The sequence below is a fragment of the Mus musculus genome, chromosome 5 (genome assembly GCF_000001635.26).
Source record: "Mus musculus strain C57BL/6J chromosome 5, GRCm38.p6 C57BL/6J".
Classification (NCBI taxonomy): domain Eukaryota; kingdom Metazoa; phylum Chordata; class Mammalia; order Rodentia; family Muridae; genus Mus; species Mus musculus.
Genome location: NC_000071.6, coordinates 38,455,960 through 38,482,178, shown reverse-complemented (window position 1 = coordinate 38,482,178; position 26,219 = coordinate 38,455,960). Strand labels below are relative to the sequence as shown.

At 47.3% G+C, this 26,219-nt stretch overlaps 1 protein-coding gene across 13 annotated transcripts in view; it reads left to right on the top strand.

Moving 5' to 3' along the window:
• The window catches only part of Slc2a9 (solute carrier family 2 (facilitated glucose transporter), member 9), a 153,876-nt gene that overhangs the window by 20,969 nt on the left and 106,688 nt on the right, over positions 1 to 26,219 (top strand). For 10 of the 13 annotated variants that reach the window (XM_006503685.4, XM_006503684.4, XM_006503687.4 and 7 more), the window contains one exon: positions 4,686 to 4,784. In XM_006503685.4, the coding sequence (XP_006503748.1) occupies positions 4,686 to 4,784 (99 nt within the window). Of the gene's footprint in view, positions 1 to 1,847; positions 2,141 to 4,685; positions 4,785 to 26,219 lie in introns of those variants that run through there. The other 3 variants (NM_001102415.1, NM_001102414.1, XM_011240691.2) reach the window with 2 other exon arrangements.

Genomic DNA, 26,219 nt, shown 5'->3' with positions numbered 1-26,219 from the left:
GGCTCTAGGGAGCCTAGCATAGACCTGTCCCTGAACCTGACTGTGGGATGCCTGCTAGTGTCTGTAAAATGGTGGGAACACCAAGTCTGCTTGGCTCAAACCTAACACTTAGCAGCCGAGAAGATCCCCTCCCGCCTTGGCTTACAGCCAAAGTAAGCCCACTGCAACCTCTACGTGGACACCTATGCCCCGATTCAGTTCTCTTGGTCAATCTGTTCCTGGCAAAGAATAGAAGTGGAGAAACTAGCAACTCAAGGGATATCCATGAGTCTTTCCGGGGTTTCAAGAAATTTGAGCCCTATTTCTTCCTCCTATAGTTCTTTTCTGTTATTAACCACGGTAACTATCAACTATCATTGTGTGTGTGTGCTCATGCATGCATGTGTGCATGTGGGGTGTGTGTGTGTGTGTAAGAGAGAGAGACAGAGAGAGAGGCAGAGACAGAGGTCATCATCTCTCGTTCACCCGGGCAGCCCTCTAAGATTTGATTTACGATAGTCCGTCTGAAGAGGGACATCTGACCTTCAGGGATCCTGTCCTCAACAATAAGAAAGATAAGGGTGGGGTAGAAAACAAGTTGGTTCCCCAAGACAGCCACAGGGTGACACAGGGCCTTGGCACCCTCCCTGACAGAGTGCCCAGCTGTTCTTGCACGTGTGTGTTAACCACCTGTATCCTGGTGCTCTTGAACTTGTCCAGGGTGAACCCGGGAAGTTTTAAGTCGGATAGGGGTCACCTGATGCATCTCAGCAAGCTTTTACTAGCTGATGAGAACTGTTGCAGTGGAAAAGAAAACAGCACAGAGGGAAGCTGGGGAGCAGGTGAGGGAGAAAGGAGACCATGACTGTGAAGTCCTTGGTGTGAAGGAATGCGGCTATCCCCAACTTCTCTTCTGCAGATCCCTCCTGCACCTTAGGCCCCAGCCATGTAGGCTTTTTTTTTCCCTGTCACCAGCATCAGCTATCTGGCTATCTGTGCCTGCAGAAGGTGTCCCAGGGTGAGGAATGTCAGGCTGAGCAGTTACCTGGGCTCTGTGAATCCCTGGCATTGAACCGAGGCTGGTCTTTCTCGCCCAGGGTGGTCCCTGCTTACCCTGGACAGCATTGTCTCCTTCCATTACCATGGACAGCATTGTCTCATCTGGGCTGGATGCCTTCACGTGCATGTGACAATCATGTCCCCAGAAGTTTCCTTTCTCACCTTCTTTATCTCCACATGTCCTTTCCAGACACAGCTTCTCAGAGTCTTGTGTGGGGACTTGAACACTGCCCCTCACTCCCTACACATTCCTCATTGACCAAGCCTGCTTCTGTCCCCTCCCACCCTATCAGAACACATAATTTACGTAGCCTGCCTTGACCATGGCTCACTGAAAATACTTCTCTGACTGACATTGAAGCAAACTGACCACAGAGTAAATTAATTCTCAGGCTGTCCTGGGGCATACAAGGTCGTTGTCTCGTTACGCGTTACGCTTTTATTGAGCCAGTTAGGACCTGCAGAGAGGGCCACCGACATCGCTGCACGCTGCTCTGCCCATTTGCTCTTTGAGCAGCAGAACTGACTCTGCAGGACAATTAGAGAAAGATCAATATTTCATTTTGCCCCGACAGAATGGAAGCTCAGAGCACGGCCAAGACTTGCCCGTGGACACAGATAAGAGGAGGAGTCAGTGCTGGAACCCATCCAGCTTCTAAGGAGAAAGCCAACAACCTTTGGCCTTGATTCTTAGGAGGTTTCTCTGGGTTTGTGCCAGCTGCCCCATCCAGAGCTCTGGCCTTGTTAGAGAGAATCATAAATGGAGGGGGGGGGGGAGGGGAGCCAAACAAAACAAAACGAAACCAAAAAAAAACCATGACTTGGGCGTGACTCCGGGGAGCGAAGCTGTCTCAGTTGCTTGGGAGCAGGGGAGCAATGTCGCTCGCTTCCTGTTCAGGCATGATCACAGAGCCACGCTTCCTGCTCTGCCCTCCTTCCTGTGGACTCTGCCTCCTCGCTGCAGAGATGCCCTGGCAAGTCCAGGGTCCTGGAGCCAGGAAGAAAAAAGATGGATTCCAGGGAGCTTGCTTTAGCTTCCCTGATGTGTGACACCGGTGGCCCTGGGGAGCTCTCTGTGGGTCACCAGCAGAGGAGGACAAAGGTAAACACAGACCGGCTTCTGTCCTGTGGGGGGTGCAGGCCTGGGTAGCTGCTACTACCAGACAGAGCTCAGCCCCTGTCTGGCAGCTGTGGAGCATACCACCTGGAGCGGGAACGCTGGAGTTTGGAGTTTGAACTCTCTCTCTCTCTCTCTCTCTCTCTCTCTCTCTCTCTCTCTCTCTCTCTCTCTCTCTCTCTCCTTAGCCTTCACTCTCTACCACCTCTGCCATCCCATCAGGGCACTGAGAATGAGGCTCTGGTGGACAGCTCTCTCATGCTTGCTCAGAGCTGACTGCCTTTTCTTTCCTAGGGCAGGCAAACAGTAATACTCTTGATCATAGACTCCTCCTCTTATCTGTGTCCAGTGGGAAGAAGTGTGTGTGTGTGTGTGTGTGTGTGTGTGTGTGTGTGTGTGAGAGAGAGAGAGAGAGAGAGAGAGAGAGAGAGAGAGACAGAGAGACAGAGAGAGAGAGAGACAGAGAGAGAGAGACAGACAGACAGAGACAGACAGAGAGACAGAGACAGAGAGACAGAGAAGCAAGGAAACCCCTCCCCCCCCCCCCCGCCCCAGAAGAGGGGCTGAGGCAGGAGACAGCTTCTATATGCCATTCTCCCTTGCCGAGCAGGACCCTTCCAGATCTGATGGGAGTAGTCCACCCTTAATTAAGATGAGAGTTGAGAGCCATGGGGAGGTGGCAGGGTCTAGAAAAGAGGCTTAAGATAGCTGGCACTAGGCAGTTCCACCATGCCCCCAGCACGCAGGAACTGCACACTGCCTCGGCAGCAGGCTTGGCACCAGACACAGGAGACAAGCAACCTAGTCCCAGCCCTCAGGATAAGCCCCACCCCCTGGAACCTGACAGGGCACACATGCAGTGCCCGGCCCTCTTCTTCTCCTGCAAACCCCTTATGGTGTGGATTCTATTACCACCCTCATCTTAAAGATGAGGAAGCTGATCAAGGAGTGGCCATGTTACTGGTCAAAGCTTACACACTGTAGAAGCTGCAGTGTTAGGATCCAAAGTTGAATCAGAGATAAACATGAGAGATGGCAGGGAGTGGGGGGGTGGGGGGGGAGGAGCTGGGGGAGGCACATGGGTGGTGGCTTTCAGGAAGCTGTTCAGAGGAAGGGGCTTTGGCAATGGGTCTGAGGTAATGAGAAAACCTCTAGGACTTTGGGTGGGCAGGGTGGGGAGAGCTAAGCTTGTGTGTCTTGGCAGAGGCTGAACCAGAGGGAGGTAAAGAGAAATAAAAGAAGAGCTTTCTTTCTTTCTTTCTTTCTTTCTTTCTTTCTTTCTTTCTTTCTTTCTTTCTTTCTCTTCCTTCCTTTCTCTCTCTCTCTTTCTTTTTTCTTTCTTTCTTTCATTTTTCTTTCTTCCTTTCTTCCTTTCGAACTGGCTGTGTCTAGCAGCCCACTGCGTTTTCAGCAGCGGTACTGTTATTAAAAGCCCATTTGACAGATGGACAAGTTGAACCCCAGAAACTTCCAGTCTCTGCTTAGATGCCCACTACTCTATGGTACTAGAGTCTAACAAGAGGAGACTAAGGGCAGAGCATGGAGTTGCTGTTAGGGGCCACTGCAGTTTCCCAAACTATACATGTGCCTGATCTTGGTCCCTTAACTAGACATTGTCTTAGTACACCCCTGGGGGTGGCAGGATCTAGTACCTACAAAATACATGCCTGTGCACACAAATATGTTAAGTGGTGGCTGCCAGAGCCCCTGGTTCCCTCCACCAGACCACAGGCCTGTGGCAGCTCTCCAGTCCCCAGCAGGTGCCAGCTGGTCAGCCTTCCTTCACTAAGACTCGGTGTTCATGAGCATGGCCAGGTCCTGGCTGTGGTCATCTTGAATGAGGCTGGGACAGGAGTACCTGGATGCAGCTCTCAGATTCTCAGCGTAAGCCCCGCCTGCATCTCTATCTGCAGGTCCTTATTCTTAGGTGTGCTGACCAGCTTGTAGGCTGATGCTTTGTCCTGGAACTGTGCATGTGTGTACATGCACATGCACATGAGTGTGCATCTGTGTGGCTATCAGCCATCTCAGACCCCGGTGAAGAGTCAGCTGTGCTGGTCGGGAGCCTTGTCCTGCAATGGGGACCAGCTCAGCTCCAGGCTGCTCCTCAGGCAGCACCAGGGACAGCTCTGCACACCTTCTCTGTGACACTGGGTGGAACTGGACTGACTAGGGACTCAGGGAAGAATGGTACAGAGAAAGCACCTAGAACTGTGCCTGGTGGTAGCGCTCAAGGAGTGCTAGCCGCTGCTAACAACTTAGCTTTGCCTTTTGCTCCTGCTGGATCAGACAGCGGCCACATCCAGCACAGGCCTGCTGGGTGTGTGTGTGGGGGGGGGGGTGCGGAGACCCTCAGGCTGCCTTGCAGGAAGACAGCTGTATAGTGGGACCTCAGGGCAGGAACTCTGCCTTGCCGCACCCCCCCTCCCCACCCCCAACTGCTTCTTTTCCCTCCTGATTTTCCCTCTGGGATGCCTTCCGGCTAAGGAGGCATCCCACTCTGACACCTTCGTCTTCTCTCCCTTCCCAGAAATGGTCCTTCTCGCTCGTCGTGGCAGCTCTCGTGGGAGCCTTCGGGTCCTCCTTCCTCTACGGGTACAACCTCTCCGTGGTGAACGCGCCCACGCCGGTGAGTGTCCGACCGCCAGAGGGCGCTGCGCCCACGCAGGGTGACCAGCAAAAACAGGGTGGATGGGGGGAGGAGAGAGAGATTGAGAGAGTTGTCGCAGAACTGAGGTATCCTTCAGTACAGACCGGGCTGGGCTTGAGGACTTTAATGCCAGTGCAAGTATTTTAGGAGATTGGAGCGCACGGACTTGTCCTTTTTAATTTAAATTTTACTCACACTCAGAGCCACCTGTTATGACTCACCCCTGGCTCCTGTTTCAGCCTGAGGTCAATTCCAGGCTCTCTGCTGGTAGCAGGAGAAGGTGTGCCCCAGGCCAGGTTTTCTTCTGCCAACTCCTGGCAGGATGGAGGCGGTAACGGGAGGGGCAGAGGCTGATGCTGAGCCCAGGCTTGCAGGTAGAGGATGGGGCAGGGAGGCTACCAAATTAGAAAAACCTGGGAATAGGCTCTGAGCTCCAGGTGGTTTGAGCACTGGGCAGGCATGTTGGGGGCACCCTGAGGCCCACATAAGCCAGGCTGGTGGCTCCGGTACATCATTCTCCTGTGTCAAATACAAGGGAGCCAAGGCTGGTGGGTCTCCAAGAGGATACAGGTGCCACAGGGATGCATGCTCCATCAGTGCCAAGGCAGGTCTGGGTTGTAAAACTTGAGCTAATGCTGACATTTGAGGAGCTGTCCAAGTTATCTCAAAAATCGGCACTGATACTAAAGGCTGCTGGGAACAAACGATCTCAGGTGGTTCTTGCAGGTGTCTGCAGCTACCTGGGCCTTTGACTCTGTCATTTCAAGATGAGGCTCTGACTTACCTGAATTCATCTCTGAAAAAAACCGACTTGTGATATGGACTATTGATTTGTCTGGGAAGTTCATCAGAGCATTCACCCAAGAGAGTGGGGCCTCTGTGAAACACAGATCCATATGAGATTTGAACTCTGAGTAGTGTGATGTCACTGACCCATGAACCACAGGAAAGAGCAGTTTAGTCATTCATTCAACAAATATATACTGAGTACCTGTCACATGCTAGATGCTGGGAATCAGGAAGGCGATCTGGAGGAGGTGGACATTGAGCTGAGCCCCATATGTCTGGAAGCATTTCCAATGAGGCAGGGGCAGGGGCGGTGCGGGGGCGGGGCAGGGGCGGGGCAGAGGCAGAAGTAGGGAAACCAAAACACACAAGGCCTTCCTAGCTATATAGGGATGTCAATAGGGTGATAATAGTGAAGGTGTGACTTGCCATTCCTATTCCCGAGGGGAATGGGGAGATGGGTTGGGAGAAGAGGCTAAAAGCAGTGGAGGCTGGGATTGAGGCTCAGTGGTAGAACACCCACTTGCCCAACACAGGTGAGGCCCTGGGTTTGGTCCCCAGTACTGAGAAATCCAGCAGTGAGAGCCAAGAAACCCCACATGTGAGGAGCCGCCCTCACATTTGCCATTATAAGATGGCACTGACAGCTGTGTTCTAAGTGGTAAACATAGTCTGCACACATGCAGGGGCAGTTTTCCCACCATGTGTTCTGCCTTTCCCGTGATGACAACTGGGCCGATGGGCTGCAGCTAATCAGGGAGTAATACGTCCTAGGTGGAGGATAATTCTCCTTAAAAAGGGATGGGGTTTCGCCAGTTGCTGGCTTGCTCTCTTGCACTCTGGCTCCTGAAGATGTAAGCAATAAAGCTTTGCCGCAGAAGATTCTGGTTTGTTGCGTCTTTCCTGGCCGGTCGTGAGAACGCGTCTAATAACAATTGGTGCCGAAACCCGGGACGAGAAAAAACTCGGGACTGGCGCAGGGAAGATCCCTCATTCCAGAACCAGAACTGCGGGTCGCGGTAATAAAGGTTCCCGTAAAGCAGACTGTTAAGAAGGATTCAACTGTATGAATTCAGAACTTTTCAGCTGGGGAACGAGAGTACCAGTGAGTATAGCTTTACGAGGTAAGCCTGGCCTTGAACTTTCTAAGGAAATTCAAGACAGTCTATCAGAAGTAAAGTGGAAAATGGCTTTACAAGTTATGTTTGGCCTTGAATTTTTTCTAGTGTTAGAAGCCCTTTTGTTCCTTTTCACATGTTATCAAGTGGTTAAGGCAGGGCGGATTCTAGAGGAAATTCAGGACAAGCTATCAGAAGTAAAGCGGGGAGAGAGAGTAGGAGCAAAGAGAAAATATGGTACACAAAATAAGTATACAGGCCTTTCCAAGGGTCTTGAACCTGAGGAAAAGTTAAGGTCAGGTAGGAATACCTGGAGAGAGATTAGAAGAAAAAGAGGAAAAAGGGAAAAGAAGAAAGATCGATTAGCGGAGGTCTCTAGGAGATACTCGTCACTAGATGAGCTCAGGAAGCCAGCTCTTAGTAGCTCTGAAGCAGATGGAGAATTCTCCTCTGAAGAAACAGACTGGGAGGAAGAAGCAGCTCATTATGAGAAAAAAGGGTACCAGCCAGATAAAATGCGAGCTAATTGGTCAAGGAAAAAGCCAAAAGCGGCTGGCAAAGGCCAGCTTGCTGCTTGGCCTCTTGGCAGTCGGCTTCAAGGTCATAGTGCACCTCCACCCTATGCTGAGCCCCCGCCCTGCGTAGTGCATCAGCCCTGCGCAGAGAGGCAATGGACAGAGAGGCAATGCACAGACTCGTTCATTCCAAAGGAGGAACAAAGGAAAATACAACAGGCATTTCCGGTCTTTGAAGGAGCCGAGGGTGGGCGTGTCCACGCTCCGGTAGCGTATATACAGATTAAAGAGCTTGCCGAGTCGGTCCGTAACTATGGAGTCAGTGCTAATTTCACTATAGCACAAGTGGAAAGGCTTGCGAATCACGCTATGACTCCTGGTGATTGGCAAACGGTTGTAAAAGCCGCTCTCCCTAGTATGGGCAAATATATGGAATGGAGAGCGCTTTGGCACGAAGCTGCACAAGCGCAGGCCCGAGCAAACGCAGCTGCTTTGACTCCAGAGCAGAGAGATTGGACTTTTGACTTGTTAACGGGTCAGGGAGCTTATTCTGCTGATCAAACAAACTACCATTGGGGAGCTTATGCCCAGATTTCTTCCACGGCTATTAGGGCCTGGAAGGCGCTCTCTCGAGCAGGTGAAACCACTGGTCAGTTAACAAAGATAATCCAGGGACCTCAGGAATCCTTCTCAGATTTTGTGGCCAGAATGACAGAGGCAGCAGAGCGTATTTTTGGAGAGTCAGAGCAAGCTGCGCCTCTGATAAAACAGCTAATCTATGAGCAAGCCACAAAGGAGTGCCGAGCGGCCATAGCCCCAAGAAAGAACAAAGGCTTACAAGACTGGCTCAGGGTCTGTCGAGAGCTTGGGGGACCTCTCACCAATGCAGGTTTAGCGGCTGCCATCCTTCAATCCCAAAACTGCTCCATGGGCAGAAATAATCAGAGGACATGTTTTAACTGCAGGAAGCCTGGGCATCTTAAGAAAGATTGCAGAGCTCCAGGTAAACAGGGAGGGACCCTCACTCTTTGCTCTAAGTGTGGCAAGGGTTATCATAGAGCTGACCAGTGTCGCTCTGTGAGGGATATAAAGGGCAGAGTCCTTCCCCCACCTGATAGTCAATCAGCTGATGTGCCAAAAAACGGGTCATCGGGCCCTCGGTCCCAGGGCCCTCAAAGATATGGGAACCGGTTTGTCAGGACCCAGGAAGCAGTCAGAGAGGTGACCCAGGAAGACCCACAAGGGTAGACCTGCATGCCGCCTCCGACTTCCTACTAATGCCTCAAATGAGTATTCAGCCGGTGCCAGTGGAGCCTATACCATCCTTGCCCCCGGGAACCATGGGCCTTATTCTCGGCCGGGGTTCACTCACCTTGCAGGGCTTAGTAGTCCACCCTGGAGTTATGGATTGTCAACATTCCCCTGAAATACAGGTCCTGTGCTCAAGCCCCAAAGGCGTTTTTTCTATTAGTAAAGGAGATAGGATAGCTCAGCTGCTGCTCCTCCCTGATAATACCAGGGAAAAATTTGCAGGACCTGAGATAAAGAAAATGGGCTCCTCAGGAAATGATTCTGCCTATTTGGTTGTATCTTTGAATAATAGACCTAAGCTCTGCCTTAAGATTAATGGAAAAGAGTTTGAAGGCATCCTTGATACCGGAGCAGATAAAAGTATAATTTCTACACATTGGTGGCCCAAAGCATGGCCCACCACAGAGTCATCTCATTCATTACAGGGCCTAGGATATCAATCATGTCCCACTATAAGCTCCATTGCCTTGACGTGGGAATCCTCTGAAGGACAGCAAGGGAAATTCATACCTTATGTGCTCCCACTCCCGGTTAACCTCTGGGGAAGGGATATTATGCAGCATTTGGGCCTTATTTTGTCCAATGAAAACGCCCCATCGGGAGGGTATTCAACTAAAGCAAAAAATATCATGGCAAAGATGGGTTATAAAGAAGGAAAAGGGTTAGGACATCAAGAACAGGGAAGGATAGAGCCTATCTTACCTAATGGAAACCAAGACAGACAGGGTCTGGGTTTTCCATAGCGGCCATTGGGGCAGCACGACCCATACCATGGAAAACAGGGGACCCAGTGTGGGTTCCTCAATGGCACCTATCCTCTGAAAAACTAGAAGCTGTGATTCAACTGGTAGAGGAACAATTAAAATTAGGCCATATTGAGCCCTCTACCTCACCTTGGAATACTCCAATTTTTGTAATTAAGAAAAAGTCAGGAAAGTGGAGACTGCTCCATGACCTCAGAGCCATTAATGAGCAAATGAACTTATTTGGCCCAGTACAGAGAGGTCTCATGCTGGTTAATCAACTCATAGATCTTGTCCAGATACAACTAGATGTATTATGACAAATAACTCAGCAGGGTTGTAAACAAAAGTTTTCCGGGATTGTGTGTTACTTCCATTCAGTATGTGAAATTTACTAGGGCAGCTAATTTGTTAAAAGGTCTTTCTCAGTATATGTTACAGAATTGGACGGCTGAATTTGAACAGACCCTTCGGGAATTGAGACTTGCCATCATTCAGGTCAACTCCAAGCGCTTGGACCTGTCCCTGATCAAAGGATTACCCAATTGGATCTCCTCAGCATTTTCCTTCTTTAAAGAATGGATGGGGGTGGGATTATGTGGAGATACACTTTGCTGTGGATTAGTGTTGCTTCTTTGGTTGGTCTGTAAGCTTAAGGCCCAAACTAGAAGATACAAGGTGGTTATTGCCCAGGCACTTGCAGCTCTAGAACATGGTGCTCCCCCTGATATATCTATGCTTAGGCAATAGGTCGCTGGCCACTCAGCTCTTATATTCCCATGAGGCTAGTCTCATTGCACGGGATAGAGTGAGTGTGCTTCAGCAGCCCGAGAGAGTTGCAAGGCTAAGCACTGCAGTAGAAAGGCTCTGCGGCACATATGAGCCTATTCTAGGGAGACATGTCATCTTTCAAGAAGGTTGAGTGTTCAAGTGTCCTTCCCCCAGGAAAAACAACACGGGACCAGACCAGGACCCCTCTGGGTGATGAGCCTGGGAGGAGGTTATGTGTATGGCTCCTTTACCTACACACTGGGGATTTGACCTCTATCTCCACTCTCATTAATATGGGTGGCCTATTGCTCTTATTAAAAGAAAAGGGGGATCTGTGAGGAGCCGCCCTCACATTTGCCATTATAAGATGGCACTGACAGCTGTGTTCTAAGTGGTAAACATAGTCTGCACACATGCAGGGGCAGTTTTCCCACCATGTGTTCTGCCTTTCCCGTGATGACAACTGGGCCGATGGGCTGCAGCTAATCAGGGAGTAATACGTCCTAGGTGGAGGATAATTCTCCTTAAAAAGGGATGGGGTTTCGCCAGTTGCTGGCTTGCTCTCTTGCACTCTGGCTCCTGAAGATGTAAGCAATAAAGCTTTGCCGCAGAAGATTCTGGTTTGTTGCGTCTTTCCTGGCCGGTCGTGAGAACGCGTCTAATAACACCCACAGACTGAAACCACTTTAAAAGAGAAAAGACAGAAAGGACAAGAAATAGTGCTCAGATCTGCAGTGGAGGACCTGACCTTACACCAGGGAGATTCAGCAGGTTCAGGAGGGAGACGCAAGGGTTTACGACTTCAATATGGGAATCTGGTGATGGAGGGATGGAATTCGATCTGTTGATGTTATTCACCTCCATTCGATCACAGTGGAGCAGCAACTGGCCCAGGGTCAGCTTGCAGAAGGCAGCGCTGAGACCCAGACCCAGGTCTGTCTGAATCCAACCCATGACTTTTGAACCCAGTCACTGGCCACCAGTACCAGGTTCTTAGAGCATGGGGACACTTGGCATAGCCAGGGAGGGACAGGCTGAACATGGAAGGAGACGCTGAGAGTCCATAACACAGGAGTAGCTATTCTTACATGCTTACAGCTGCCCCAGGGCAAACTTTGAGGATGCTACAGCCTGGGACTCGCTGTTACCTACACTCTGTCCTTAAGCTCCTGTCGGAAGGAACGGCACATGTGAACACACAATCTGACAGAGATATGAATGCTGCCTTCATTATTGTTCAGAGCAGCACCCCCAAATTTCTCCCAGAAGGCTTCTTGGTTCATGTCACTCATTTTCTTGCTGTGCCCAAAGGCCTGATGTTTTGTGTTTTTCAAACAATTCGTGCTGCTTTGTGGGACCTTTACCTCAGTGCCATTGTGCGGCCAGATGCCAGGGTGAAAAGATGCATAGGACTCACTGTCAGGTCTTGGAGGGTCCCCAATACCAGGAGCAGTAACAGACACCCAAGACATTTCAAGGCAAGAAGTGGTTTAAGTGCAGTCACGAGCTTAGGACTGTGGAAGGATCTAGTCTATTTAGGGAGTTCTGAGGAGACTGGAGTGGGTCATTGTTGGGGTATGGTTAGGGTGGTAGAGATGGGGAAGTAGATCTGAGAGCTGGGCCATCTGTGGAAGGCAGACACCCACCAGGCTGTGAGCCCCAGGAGAGGAGCCAGGCTGAGGGCCAAGCTCATTCAGGAAGCCTTTCCAGGTCAGACCTCCCCAGAGCTGGTGCCAGCAGGCTTGTAGTGGGAATCCCAGCTGTTCCAGGGATTAGCTTCAGTGGAGCAGGGCGAAACCTGGCCTGAACTAGCTGGGAGATGGAAAAAATAATGGAGACACCCTGCTCAGTGTCCAACTGTGGTAAGGGTAGAGGGGGCAATGTGGCCATCAGAGGGTCTTGGAACAAAGCAGACTCTCTAAAGGAGAGAGCCTTGTGCAGATGGGACCATGCATGGCTGGAGGCTGAGGCACAGGGATCTTGTGAAAGCAAAGGCAAGCCAGGGAAGGAACAGCTCAGATGCTAGGGCAGAGATGTCCAGAGAGAATAATGACAGATGCTGCCACAAGGGGGCGCTGTGAGAGAAAAGTTGAGTTGTCCACCACTCAGGCTGGACAGCGAACTCAGGCACTGCACTGACGCCTGATCCCCTGTCACCAGCTTGGGGGATGGGCCAGGGGCTTGTGGTTCAGGTAACAAGGCTGAGAAAGAATCCATGCTTCTTACCAAGAGGGAGTCGGTGTCTTGCTGCTTGGCCAGTCCACATACTAGCTGACCCTGGTCCTGACTGTCATTCAGGACCAACCTTAAGAGGATTTTTTTTTTAAAAATTTTTACTTCTTTGCTTTATTTTACTTCATTTTTTGATTTTTGGAAGGCTGGAATACAGAAAATGACTGCTCTTTCTCTCTCTGTCTCTCTGTCTCTCTCCTCTCTCTCTTTCTCTCTCTCTCTCTCTCTCTCTCTCTCTCTCTCTCTCTCTCTCTCTCTCTCTCTCTCTCTCTCTCCAATGTGAGGAAGTATCCCATGCCAGGAGCCTCATTTGATAGAAGAATATGAAGCGGGGGAGGCTAATATGTCTAGGTTCCAGGAGTGACCATCTTCCTAAACTTCCCCTCAATACCATTACCCTAAGCAAACACATCCACCCTGCTTCCAGGGATTCCCAGAATCTGACTGTGTGTTCCTTTGGAGAGAGCACCCATGTGGCGTCACGTGTCCACAGAGGGTCTGCGGTCACTTCAAAACAGGCAGTGTGAGCAGAACAGGGTGTGTCCAAGCCACTTGAGGCTCTACCCTTGAGGGGTCTTTCAAGCCCAGGAGAGCTGTCTGACACATTAGACTGCATGTGAGCCTGCAGGATCTTGTCACTGTCTTTAGCCATTGAACCTACTGGGTGAGGCAGGGAAGGCTTCAGTAAGATGTGATTGGTAACCATAATGGCTGCAAACAATGTTTCTCTGAGTCCTGTCTGTAGCCTGGCCCATGGAACCATTTTCTAACTAGCTACCCTCTTTCCACTCAGAATCCAACAGTTTCTCCTCCAGTCAAAGGCCAAAGGGATATCTGATGGATTCAGGTGCCTGCACATCTCACGTAGAAAGCCATGCAGACAGATGTCTGTGATGGCTCGGCTGGGGTGTCTGGTTCCTAGCAAGCACTGTTCTTATCGTAAGGTGATGTCTCTTCCATCCATTTGACCCTTAGTGCTGTCCTTCAGATGTGGCACATGCTGGAACTACAGGGCCTTTGCAGTTTCAGCTGTTTTTGACTGAAAGGCTCTTTTTCAAATAGCTCATGCTTTCTCCTTGGATTACCTGCTGTTTCTTCTCAACTGTGTCTTCCTCAGTAACACCTTCCCTGGCCTGCTCATATGGGACAGCACCTCTCTAAACCTCTCTAGTCCTTCGCTCAAATTATTTCCCCTTGTAGTACCACCTGAGATAGTAAGTATACCCTTGCTTCTGGTCTTTCTTCCTGTTTTAAAATTTAAGCTCCGTGAAGACACGGATTGTCTGATCTTAATGTTTCTGCAGTGTCACCAACTAGAACAAGACCCAACCCAAAGCAGGCATTCACAGAAAATGTGTTTTGATCAGATAAAAAAGTTAAATATAAGGCTTCTAAAGGGCTTTCTCTTCTTTTGTTTTATTTTTTGCAAGGTAATTTTGGTGGTTGTGAGACAAGTTTCCTGGACCTCTGTCTCCCTATCAAATTACTCTCAGGTGTGAGTCTCCCACGTGAAAGAATTCAAGCACTGCCTCTGTTGTGTTCACAGATAAGACTCAGAACCAGGTCTAGTTATCGAGTGACCCATCTTTCTGCTCTCCTAGGCTGACTGACATGTTATAGGGGTCAACACACATTTTTTTAAGGTCCACATATATGGGTTAGCAAGGTCATATAATTCTTGTCTTTTTTTCTTTCACAAGTCTTCAGCTTTGCCTTTATGGTGAGAAAGCAGCTAAAGACAATATGTAAATGAACAAGTAAGACTGTGTGCCAATAAAACTTTATTTACAAAAACAAGTGGTGAGCCAGAAATCATTGGCTAATCCCTGTATTTGAGGGTCTAGGAGAGTGTGAAGGTGCCTGGTGTCTTACTCTCTGGCAAAAGGCTAGCTGGATAAATGGTTAGTTCATGGTCAAAACTGTGTAATGCTCAACATGGACTGTGTTGTGATTATAAAAGGATAAAGAGGTATTAATATATGTTCTATGAGGGTATGCTGAGGTGTGGGGGAAGGGGATGTCTCAGTGGGCCCATGCCAAGGCATCTCTTCCCCCTGAGGGACCAGCCACACTATGATATAGTAATAGAATAGAGTTTATTCAGGGCATGGGAAGGGGAGTTAAGAGGGTAGTAGAGGCAGAGAAAGACAGAGAGAGAGAGAGAGAGAGAGAGAGAGAGAGAGAGAGAGAGAGAGGAGAAGAAGAAGAAGAAGAAGAAGAAGAAGAAGAAGAAGAAGAAGAAGAAGAAGAGGAGAAGAGAAGAGAAGAGAAGAGAAGAGAAGAGAAGAGAAGAGAAGAGAAGAGAAGAGAAGAGAAGAGAAGAGAAGAGAAAAGTAGAGACCACCCTTGGCCACATGAAAAGAGGAGGGAAAGGAATGGGGAGAGAGGGGGAGTAAGATGGCAAGAGGCAAGGGAGAGAAGCAGGAGTAAGAGAGCAAGGGAGGGAGGAGGGGCAAGCAGACCCAGGTAGGGTCAGGCTTACCTGGCTGTTGCCAGGTAACTGTGGGGGGGTGGAGTTTAGATAGAAAGCTAACAGACTGAAGTCATGTTTTGCTTTGTTGAGACAGAATTTCTCTCTGTAGTCCTGGTTATGTTGGAACTCTCTTTGTAGATCAGGCTGGCTTCTAACTCAGAGATCTGCCTGCCTCTGCCGGCCAAGTGGTTGGGATTAAAGGTGTGCGCCAATATGGCTCAGTTTGGACTGAAGACTTTTTGTGATGTTCCTTTCCCAAGATTTCACCCTCTTGCCAGATTTTTGGTGATTGCCCAGGCCTGTGTCTTTTTGTTTGTTTGATTCCAGTAACCACCTCTATCATCTGCCTTTGTGTATCACCTGTCCATCGGCCTATCTACATGCCTGTCAAAAGCATTTGGATACCCTTGTTGAAGGCTGCAGAATCCGAGACTAATTTACAGGCGAACCAAATGTCTTTGAACATTGCATAGACTCTCAGGCAGTCACACAGAGAGGCTGAAGGTGCTGATCTGGCATATGGCAAATGACCTCAGATTCATACTGGTTAAACATTGATCATAAGGAGGAGAATGTAGCTCTTTGGGGTAGGGTTTTGTTAGTACCGCTAGAAGAGTCTGATGAACAAAGCTGCAGAGGGAGATAAGCCTTTGCTCATGTGGTCTCCCCGTGCCTGGACTCATCAGAGAGGCCAGGGAGGGCTGGATGGAGACATTGCAACTGCAGTAAGCTGTCTGAGATCCACACACAGCTCTCTGGGGACTGAAATGAGTATTTTGTCATGGGGCAGGAAGGACTGTTCCAGGGTTGGGCAGAGGGACATTGTCAGCAGGACACCTGCCAAAGCCCCCTTTGTCCTAATACTACACTGCGCCAAGAAGAGCAGAACTGGGCAGAATGACCTCTGTGGGAGCTTCCAAGAAGAGCCACCAAGAGGGAGGTAGTCAAGAGAAAGGAGAGTGCAGGCAGAGAGCTATGGATGTTTGTTTTAGTGAAACAGCTGGCAGCTGATGGAATGGGGCACACACACCCAAACCCAAGACCCACCTCCCCATTGCTCCACTTTCTGCCCTCTTTCTTGCTTTCACCTCGTCTTGTTTGGCCATTGTAAAAGCAACAGGTTTCGGAAGGGAGCTGGAGCTATAGTAACAGAACCCCCAGCATGAACCACTTCCAAGAGTCTGGACCATGTTTCTTGTTTGTCTATAGACCATGCCAGGGTAATAACCCTATGGTGCTAATGAAGGGGGTGGGCAAGCAGCTGCCTGGGACAGACTGCTCAATTATCCCAACAGCCAAAGCCTGGGCTCTTCTGAGAGGCCCATGAGAAGACTTCATGTAAACCTGCTTTTCAACATATCAGCACATAGGCTATTTTTTGTGGTTCTGCCTCTGCCCCATCCCACCCCCTGTGCACCCTTTCCCTCCACCGCCTCCACCAGTGTCTTATTTATATAATGAGCATCCTTCCAAGCACTGATCAGTCTCCTTCGTGGGGTTTTTTCACAGTGCACTGCACATCTCTAACTCAGGGCTGTCACTTGGAATTTGTCTTTAAGAAGCTACTATGCTATTTAAATTGGGATCCTTGAGTCTCCAATGGGCGTGGTTTGGTTTTGATCTGAACTGGTAGGGCCGACGTAAATAAAGATCACAGTGTCACTATGCCTCAAGGGAGCCCTTGCTCAGTAGGATGGGGCTAGTGGCCACTATTATTAGAGAGCCAGGACAGCTGACCCAGGCAGATGACCCAGGCAGGTGAAGAAACATGGAGGAAGAGACACCGTTGGCATGAAGAAACCAGATGAATGTGGAAAGAGCATTTCTATTTACAGGGGATGCCACTGACATATAGTGAAACTTACTGTTCAGCACTTTGGTGAGGGTAGGCAGGTGATGTGAAGTGGCCCCGATGGGCTTCTGTTATGCTTATGTCAAAGAGCCATGCCAGAGACATCTCTATCTTTTGTGGGTGCTGACTCTTTACAAGCCCCTCAGGTGCATCTGGCTCTGTTAGGCCACACTTGAGTCCTCTGGACCACCCACAAAGTATTCTATTCCTGTGTGTATTTATAGCACCCCCGAGAGTTGCTGCAGATGAACGCATGCCAGGGCCTTGATGAATCTAGCAGTGTTAATATTACAAACCAAGCGGCAAGGTAATTTGTGTTCCATTGCCTGGCGTTTCCTGCCATCCTTTGGAAGGGAATTGCAGAGTTCAATTTATTGCCAAAACATGGCCCTTGGGTTCTTAGGCTGGGAGGTAGTGGTGAATTATTTATAGATTCTCATACCTCAGAAGCAAATGTGTGTAGACCTCTCTTATTTTACAGATATAGAAATAGAATGATAGTGATTCCCCACCGCCAGCTCCCTCTCTGCCTGGATTCTACTGTGGGACTCTAAGGACTCAGGACTAGGCCTTTTATTTTCTTCCTTTAAGTCTTCACAGTAAATCCTTGAAGTGGGCAATGCTATTAGTCACAGGACCTAAGACTCAGAGAGGTTAAGTAACTCATTCAGTCACCCAGCAGACAGGTGGCAAAGGTGCAAATGGAACAAAACAGATGCCATGGTCTCTGGCTCCAAGAACACTGTCCAGAGATGTGAAACTTCTGCCGCATCAGCCCACCCCAAAGGTCACAAAAAAGGACTTAAAGGTACAAGCAAGTCTCGGACTCAAGGTGGTCAACTCTCCATTTGGTGTCTTTTCCTTTCCCTGCTGCCGCTGCCGCTGCCGCTGCCGCTGAGGGCATTTCTTTGCAGTTAAACTCTAGTTAGCACTCACCATGGGGTTCTTATGGGGTTGGTATAATCTTATACCAAATGCAGAAGCCTTCTCACCACCCTGCCTTCATCCTCTCTAAACATTGGATGAGCCTTCAAGCTACACCTACAGTGAACACTCCAAGCAGTAACTCACAGCTACCCATCCACACTCAAAACCTCTAGGAGCTACAGGACTAACTGCACACTTATAGCATGTGGGGCCACTTCACATCACCTGGCTACCCACACCAAAGTGCTGAACACGGTGATAGCCAGTCATAGCCAGCCCCTGACTTGCTCTACAGCCTTTCTCCTGAGCTGAGTCACCCTTCAGACCCACTAGGCCTTGGGCAGCTCGTTTATGTCCATACATGACCTCCAGCTTATATACCTTGTGTTTCCTTTGTCCATGGTGGTCCAGCCTGAACCAGGTCTACCTACGTTTTGACTTCCCTGGTCTCTACCATGTGCTGGACTCTATACTCACAGCTTTTCTTGCTCATGTTGTCATGGTAGACTTGTCTTCATTGACTCTCAAGATCTCTGGAGGTAGAGAGATAGGAGCTTTTGCATGAGAAGGCAGATGGAGATCTGACTCCCTAGAAAAGGAAGCAGATGTATAGAGACAGAGAAAAAGATAGGGGGTAGACCTCTTTGATGTAGGGCCAGTGAAATGGTAAAGCAGGAGAGGCAGGATGAGGGTGGTACAGAGCTGGCCCAGAGTCTCACTACCACAGTGGCCTAAAGACCAACTTGGATTGCAGGATGTTTTCTTCAAATGGAAGCTGAAACTTCTCCCCAAAGCATTAGAAGGAAGCATTGGGTAAAAAGGTCTATATGTCCAAGCCTGCTCACCCTCATGATATGGCATCAGTCTTGCCCCTTTGAAGCCTCGCATCACTGTGAGTAGTGATGCCATGGGCTTTGTCCTTTAAAACTCATCTGCTCAGCATCACAGTGGCTCAACACTATGGTCACTCTTTTTAAAACTCTTGTCACTATCAAAGACACGTGATATGGGATTATGCTCTATAAAGTCTGTGGCTCCACTGTTCTCAGGTGCTTTTGAGCTCCTCTGCTGCATCTTGGGGAATGCCCAGCTGACAGGGACAGGTACTGAGCACAATGAAGATACATGCTCACATAGTCACTTCAGCCCACACTCCTTGGGTGTCGAGTGCTCCTATAACCCGACCCAAGTGCAAGGAATAGAGTTACACGCCTTTGAGAGGCAGCAGAAGATAGCACAGACTCCATCATGGCTAGGTGTAGCAAGCTCTGTGGTTCTTTCAAATGGGGACACAAATGTCTCCTGCTCAGCAGACAGTCAGCATGCTGGTGTTCACTGACAGGTCAGCTAAGCAAGTCAGCAAATTCTAGACCCGGAAAAGAGACCTTGTCTCAAACAGACAAAGCATATATGGCTATTGAGAGATGACACCCAAGACTGAATTCTGGATTATATCTATCAGTGCACCCATATGCACATGAAAAAAAAAAAAACAGTGGGCCACTGTACTGGCTAGTTTTGTGTCGACTTGACACAGGCTGGAGTTATCACAGAGAAAGGAGCTTCAGTTGGGGAAATGCCTCCACGAGATCCAGCTGTAAGGCATTTTCTCAATTAGTGATCAAGGGGGGAGGTCCCCTTGTGGGTGGTGCCATCTCTGGGCTGGTAGTCTTGGGTTCTATAAGAGAGCAGGCTGAGCAAGCCAGGGGAAGCAAGCCAGTAAGGAACATCCCTCCATGACCTCTGCATCAGCTCCTGCTTTCTAACCTGCTTGAGTTCCAGTCCTGACTTCCTTGGTGATGAAGAGCAGTATGGACGTGTAAGCTGAATAAACCCTTTCCTCCCCAACTCGCTTCTTGGTCATGATGTTTGTGCAGGAATAGAAACCCTGACTAAGACAGCCACTTTGGAGAGATGGCTCGACAGTTGAGAATGGTTGTTACAGTTGCAGAGGACCTGGTTAGGTTCTCAGCACCCACGTGATGGCTCACCACCATCTGTAACTCCAGTCCCAGGAGTTCCAATCCCATCTTTGTCCCTCTGTGACCCTGCATGTTCATGGTTCACAGGCACACATACAGGCAAAATCACTTATGCACATTTAAAAAAAATCTTTAAAACTAAGTTTTTAGCCAGGTGGTGGTGGTGCATGCCTTTAATCCCTGCATTTGGGAGGCAGAGGCAGGCAGATCTCTGAGTTCAAGGCCAATGAACATAGTCTAGAGTATGGGTTCCAGGACAGCTAGGGCTACACAGAGAAAACCCAAAACCAAACCAAACTAAAGTAAAACAAAACAACACCAACAACAAACAAAACAAAACCCCTAACCTTTTTAAGAGAGTTGGAAAAGTAAGGCTTGAGGCTGGGAGGGTGAGGTGGGGCCAGGGGAAGTTGGAGGGAGATAGAATGGGTGGACACTGAGCAGAAAAGGGGGATGGATATGAACAAAAGACATTGTATAAATAAATGAACTTTTAAAGATAAATACACATTAATTCTTAAAGATAGTTGGAATAAAGTGATTAAGATTTGTGTCTCAGGGCTGAGAGATGGCTCAGAGGTTAAGAACTCTGGCTGCTTTTCCAGAGGACCCGGCTTCAATTCCTAGCACCCACGTGGCAGCTTGCAACAGTAGCTCCAGTTCCAGGGGACTGAAGTCCGTTACACAGACACACATTCCAGAGGATATGGCACCTTCACACACAGGCAAAACATCGATGTGCATAAAATATAAAAAAATAATAAAAAAAAAGATTTTTGTCTGAGCCCACTGCCCGGGCTTCATTCCTGAAGACAGCACACATCAACGTGTGAGCTTGGACAGGTCCTTTATGGCTCTGTCTCCAAATCCTTACCTGCTCTAAAGAGAGCCTAAAATGCCAGCCCTCACAGATGATGATGCGCCAGCCCCGTGCTTAGAAGAGTCCATGGTATGAAGAAGGGGTGCCTGTTTCACATTTGTGTTTGTTTGTTTGATTGTTTGGTTTTTATCCTTGTCATTTCGAATGGCACCGAGCAGAAACCCAAATTTAAGACAAGCATGTATACAGCCACCTGTTCTGTGTCACACACTGCAGGTTACACTGATTGGATTGCAGTTTGCTGATCTCAAATTCAATGACTGTTCCTGTGATAAATTAGAAGCAGTCTCACCACCTGGCTCCGGTGACCACAGACTGTCTCCTGGGCCATCGCTGGCTTCCCTTCCAGCAGGAAGACAGACTAACAGTCCCTGGCAGCACTTTGGAAGGCTTTCCAGGAAACCTAGCTGCGTGTTGTAAGGGACACAGGCTGTGTGTGGGACTTCTAGTTTCTAGAGCTTTCTGTAGAGATCTGTGATTTTTTTTTTTTCCAAAAAGGAAGCAACAAATCTCTGCAGGCTCCCAAAGCAGCACTTGGCAGTTAGTAACTGCATACCTTCCCATGGCCCACCATGCTCCCAGATGCAGCACAGCTCAGAGGGCAGGGCACTGTTTGTTTTCAAGCCCACACCTATTAGTTCTTTCCCAGTTATTCACTGCTGCCAACGAGGTATAAGGCACTCTCCAGGGTAGGCGCTGTCTACACTCCTCTTGAGAGAGTTGAACCTCATGTTTCAGTGTAGACCTGCTATAGGGGCCAAGATCAGAGCGAGAACAGCCTGCGTTGTGGTCCTGTCTGCCTAATGGCAGAAATGGTGACTGTGAATTTCAACACATTCCTTACTTCTGCAAGCTTCACCTGGCCCCAGCCCTGTTTATAATTGCTGAGACCTCTGTGTGCACGGAGCTATAGTTTGTTCGTGTTTGCGGCTGTCGTGTTTTCTGTTATGATTGCTCTGTAGTTTGCTTACCTGCTCTGCCATGAGCCTCTGGGTTGTTTCTTGTTTGGGGTAATTATTAGGAGCAATGTCACTGCAGACATTTGAATAGATGTATCCCTGGCCTGTAGGAGAGTTGTGTAATGGGATTTTCTAGAATAGACCTGTGGAGCTGGGCATGAAAGCATCTTTATCTAGATGGGGATTGTATGAGCTCCACTCCAGTCCTGGACAATTGTCCCTCACATCAGCCCCTAGAGGTCAGAGTCATTATTTCCATCCTGTGAGTGGAGACACTGCTTATATTACAAGCATGGAGCTCATGTCTGTGAGTGTTCCACCCAAGCTTTTCCTGTAATGGCATATGTTAGCCACACTGAGGTTTTTGGGCCCATATTAGTAGCAATGTATGAACATGCATATCTGGGGAAGTGAACTTCCTTGGATAGCAGAGCGCCACAAATCTAGTCTTTGTTGCACGTTAGACCCGCCCAGTCCCTGCCTCAAACATAGCTGCAGTGACGAGGATGGAGAGGGTGTCTAAACAAATCCCAGTGTGGCTTCATGTGCATCTCTCTTCGACTAATGATATTGAGTCTGTTGTTTCCTAATTAGACATGTGCATGTGGTTTAGGTCTGTGCAGGTCTCTTGATCATTTTAAATTATATGTGTTCTATTGTTAAAAATATTTTTATGTTTATGGGTGTTTTGACTGCGTGTATGTCTGTAAACTCTGCCTGTGTTTCCTGAGGAGGCCAAAAGCACCTGTCTGATCCCTCAGAACTGGATTTATGGATGCTTGTGAGCTACCATGTGGGTGCTGGGCATTGAATCTGGGTCCACTGGACGAATGGTCTTAGCTGCTGAGCCATCTCTATAGCCCTGTATGTGTCTTCTAATGGATACTTTATAGTTCTTAATGTATCATGGAGACTTTTCCTCTGTAGTTATATACATTACAAATATTTTAACTTATTCTGTGGCTTATCTTCACTTAAAAATAATTTTAAGCCCTTCCAGTTTTGCCAGCAGCAGGGTAGCTAGGGTGCGGAGTCAGCTGACATCCTCAAGCTACCCACAAGACCTGCCACGGGATCTTAAGACCTCTTAACACAACTTCTGCCAGGAGGCAGGTTCGAACACCAGATATCTGGGCACCTTCCCTTCAAGAGGAGAGCCTGCCTGCAGAGAGTACTCTGAACACTGAAACTCAGGAGAGATCTAGTTTCCCAGGCCTGCTGATAGAGGTTAGCATAAACACCTGAGGAACAAGATCTAATCAGAGACAACTACAACAACTAACTCCAGAGATTACCAGATATCGAAAGGCAAATGTAAGAATCTTACTAACAGAAACCAAGACCATTCACCATCATCAGAATGCAACACTCCCACCCCACCCAGTCCTGGGCACCCCAACACACCCGAAAAGATAGACCTGGATTTAAAAGCATATCTCATGAAGATGGTAGAAGAAATCAAGAAGGACTTTAATAACTCACTTAAAGAAATACAGGAGAACACTGCTAAACAGGTAGAAGACCTTAAAGAGGAAGCACAAAATTCCCTTAAAGTATTGCAAGAAAACACGACCAAACAAGTGATGGAATTGAATAAAACCATCCAACACCTAAAAAGGGAAGTAGACACAATAAAGAAAACCCAAAGTGAGGCAACGCTGGAGATAGAAAACCTAGGAAAGAAATCTGGAACCATAGATGCCAGCATCAGCAACAGAATACAAGAGATGGAAGAGATAATCTCAGGTGCAGAAGATTCCATAGAGAACATCGGCACGACAATCAAAGAAAATACAAAATGCAAAAAGATCCTAACTCAAAACATCCAGGAAATCCAGGACACAATGAGAAGACCAAACCTACGGGTTATAGGAGTAGATGAGAATGAAGATTTTCAACTTAAAGGGCCAGCAAATATCTTCAACAAAATTATAGAAGAAAACTTCCCAAACCTAAAGAAAGAGATGCCCATGAACATACAAGAAGCCTACAGAACTCCAAATAGACTGGACCAGAAAAGAAATTCCTCCCGAAACATAATAATCAGAACAACAAATGAACTAAATAAAGATAGAATATTAAAAGCAGTAAGAGAAAAAGGTCAAGTAACATATAAAGGCAGGCCTATCAGAATTACACCAGACTTTTCACCAGAGACTATGAAAGCCAGAAGATCCTGGACAGATGTTATATAGACCCTAAGAGAACACAAATGCCAGCCCAGGCTACTATACCCAGCCAAACTCTCAATTACCATAGATGGAGAAACCAAAGTATTCCACGACAAAAACAAATTCACACATTATCTTTCCACAAATCCAGCTCTTCAAAGGATAATAACAGAAAAAAACCAATACAAGGATGGAAACCACTCCCTAGAAAAAGCAAGAAAGTAATCCCTCAACAAACCAAAAAGAAGCAAGCCACAAAAACAGAATGCCAACTCTAAAAACAAAAATAATAGGAAGCAACAATTACTTTTCCTTAATATCTCTTAATATAAATGGACTCAATTCCCCAATAAAAAGACATAGACTAACAGACTGGCTACACAAACAGGACCCAACATTCTGCTGCTTACAGGAAACCCATCTCAGGGAAAAAGACAGACACTACCTCAGAGTGAAAGGCTGGAAAACAATTTTCCAAGAAAATGGTCTGAAGAAACAAGCTGGAGTAGCCATTCTAATATCGAATAAAATTGACTTCCAACCCAAAGTTATCAAAAAAGACAAGGAGGGACACTTCATACTCATCAAAGGTAAAATCCTCCAAGAGGAACCCTCAATTCTGAATATCTATGCTCCAAATGCAAGGGCAGCCACATTCATTAAAGAAACTTTAGTAAAGCTCAAAGCACATATTGCACCTCACACAATAATAGTGGGAGACTTCAACACACCACTTTCATCAATGGACAGATCGTGGGAACAGAAACTAAACAGGGACACAGTGAAACTAACAGAAGAGATGAAACAAATGGACTTAACAGATATCTATAGAACATTTTATCCTAAAACAAAAGGATATACCTTCTTCTCAGCACCTTATGGTACCTTCTCCAAAACTGACCATATAATTGGTCACAAAACAGGCCTCAATAGATACAAAAATATTGAAATTGTCCCATGCATCCTATCAGACCACCATGGACTAAGGCTGATCTTCAATAACAACAAAATAATGGAAAGCCAACATTCACGTGGAAAATGAACAACACTCTTCTCAATGATACCTTGGTCAAGGAAGGAATAAAGAAAGAAATTAAAGACTTTTTAGAGTTTAATGAAAATGAAGCCACAACATACCCAAACTTATGGGACACTACGAAAGCATTTCTAAGAGGAAAACTCATAGCTCTGAGTGCCTCCAAAAAGAAACTAGAGGGAGCACAAACTAGCAACTTGACAACACACCTAAAAGCTCTAGAAAAAAAGGAAGCAAATTCACCCAAGAGGAGTAGACAGCAGGAAATAATCAAACTCAGGGGTGACATCAACCAAGTGAAAACAAGAAGAACTATTCAAAGAATCAACCAAACAAGGAGCTGTTTCTTTGAGAAAATCAACAAGATAGATAAACCCTTAGCCAGACTCATAGAGGGCACAGGGACAGCATCCTAATTAACAAAATCAGAAATGAAAAAGGGAGACATAACAACAAACCCTGAAGAAATCCAAAACACCATCAGATCCTTCTACAAAAGGCTATACTCAACAAATCTGGAAAACCTGGATGAAATGGACAAATTTCTAGACAGATACCAGGTACCAAAGTTAAATCAGGATCAAATTAAAGATCTAAACGGTCCCATATCCCCAAAAGAAATAGAAGCAGTCATTAATAGTCTCCCAACCAAAAAAAAGCCCAGGACCAGATGGGTTTAGTGCAGAGTTCTATCAGACCTTCAAAAGAAGATCTAATTCCAGTTCTGCACAAACTATTCCACAAAATAGAAGTAGAAGGTACTCTACCCAGCTCATTCTATGAGGACACAATTACTCTAATACCTAAACCACAGAAAGATTCAACAAAGATAGAGAACTTCAGACCAATTCCCCTTATGAATATTGATGCAAAAATACTCAATAAAATTCTCGCTAACCGAATCCAAGAACACATTAAAGCAATCATCCATCCTGACCAAGTAGATTTTATTCCAGGGATGCAGGGATGGTTTAATATACGGAAATCCATCAACGTAATCCATTATATAAACAAACTCAAAGACAAAAACCACATGATCATCTCGTTAGATGCGGAGAAAGCATTTGACAAAATCCAACACCCATTCATGATAAAAGACTTGGAAAGATCAGGAATTCAAGGCCCATACCTAAACATGATAAAAGCAATCTACAGCAAACCAGTAGCCAACATCAAAGTAAATGGTGAGAAGCTTGAAGCAATCCCACTAAAATCAGGGACTAGACAAGGCTGCCCACTTTCTCTCTACCTTTTCAACATTGTACTTGAAGTCCTAGCCAGAGCAATTTGACAACAAAAGGAGATCAAGGGGATACAAATTGGAAAAGAAGAAGTTGAAATATCACTTTTTGTAGATGATATGATAGTATATATAAGTGACCCTAAAAATTCCACCAGAGAACGTCTAAACCTGATAAACAGCTTTGGTGAAGTAGCTGGATATAAAATAAACTCAAACAAGTCAACGGCCTTTCTCTATACAAAGAATAAACAGGCTGAGAAAGAAATTAGGGAAACAACACCCTTCTCAATAGTGACAAATAATATAAAATACCTTGGCGTGACTCTAACTAAGGAAGTGAAAGATCTGTATGATAAGAACTTCAAGTCTCTGAAGAAAGAAATTAAAGAAGATCTCAGAAGATGGAAAGTAATCC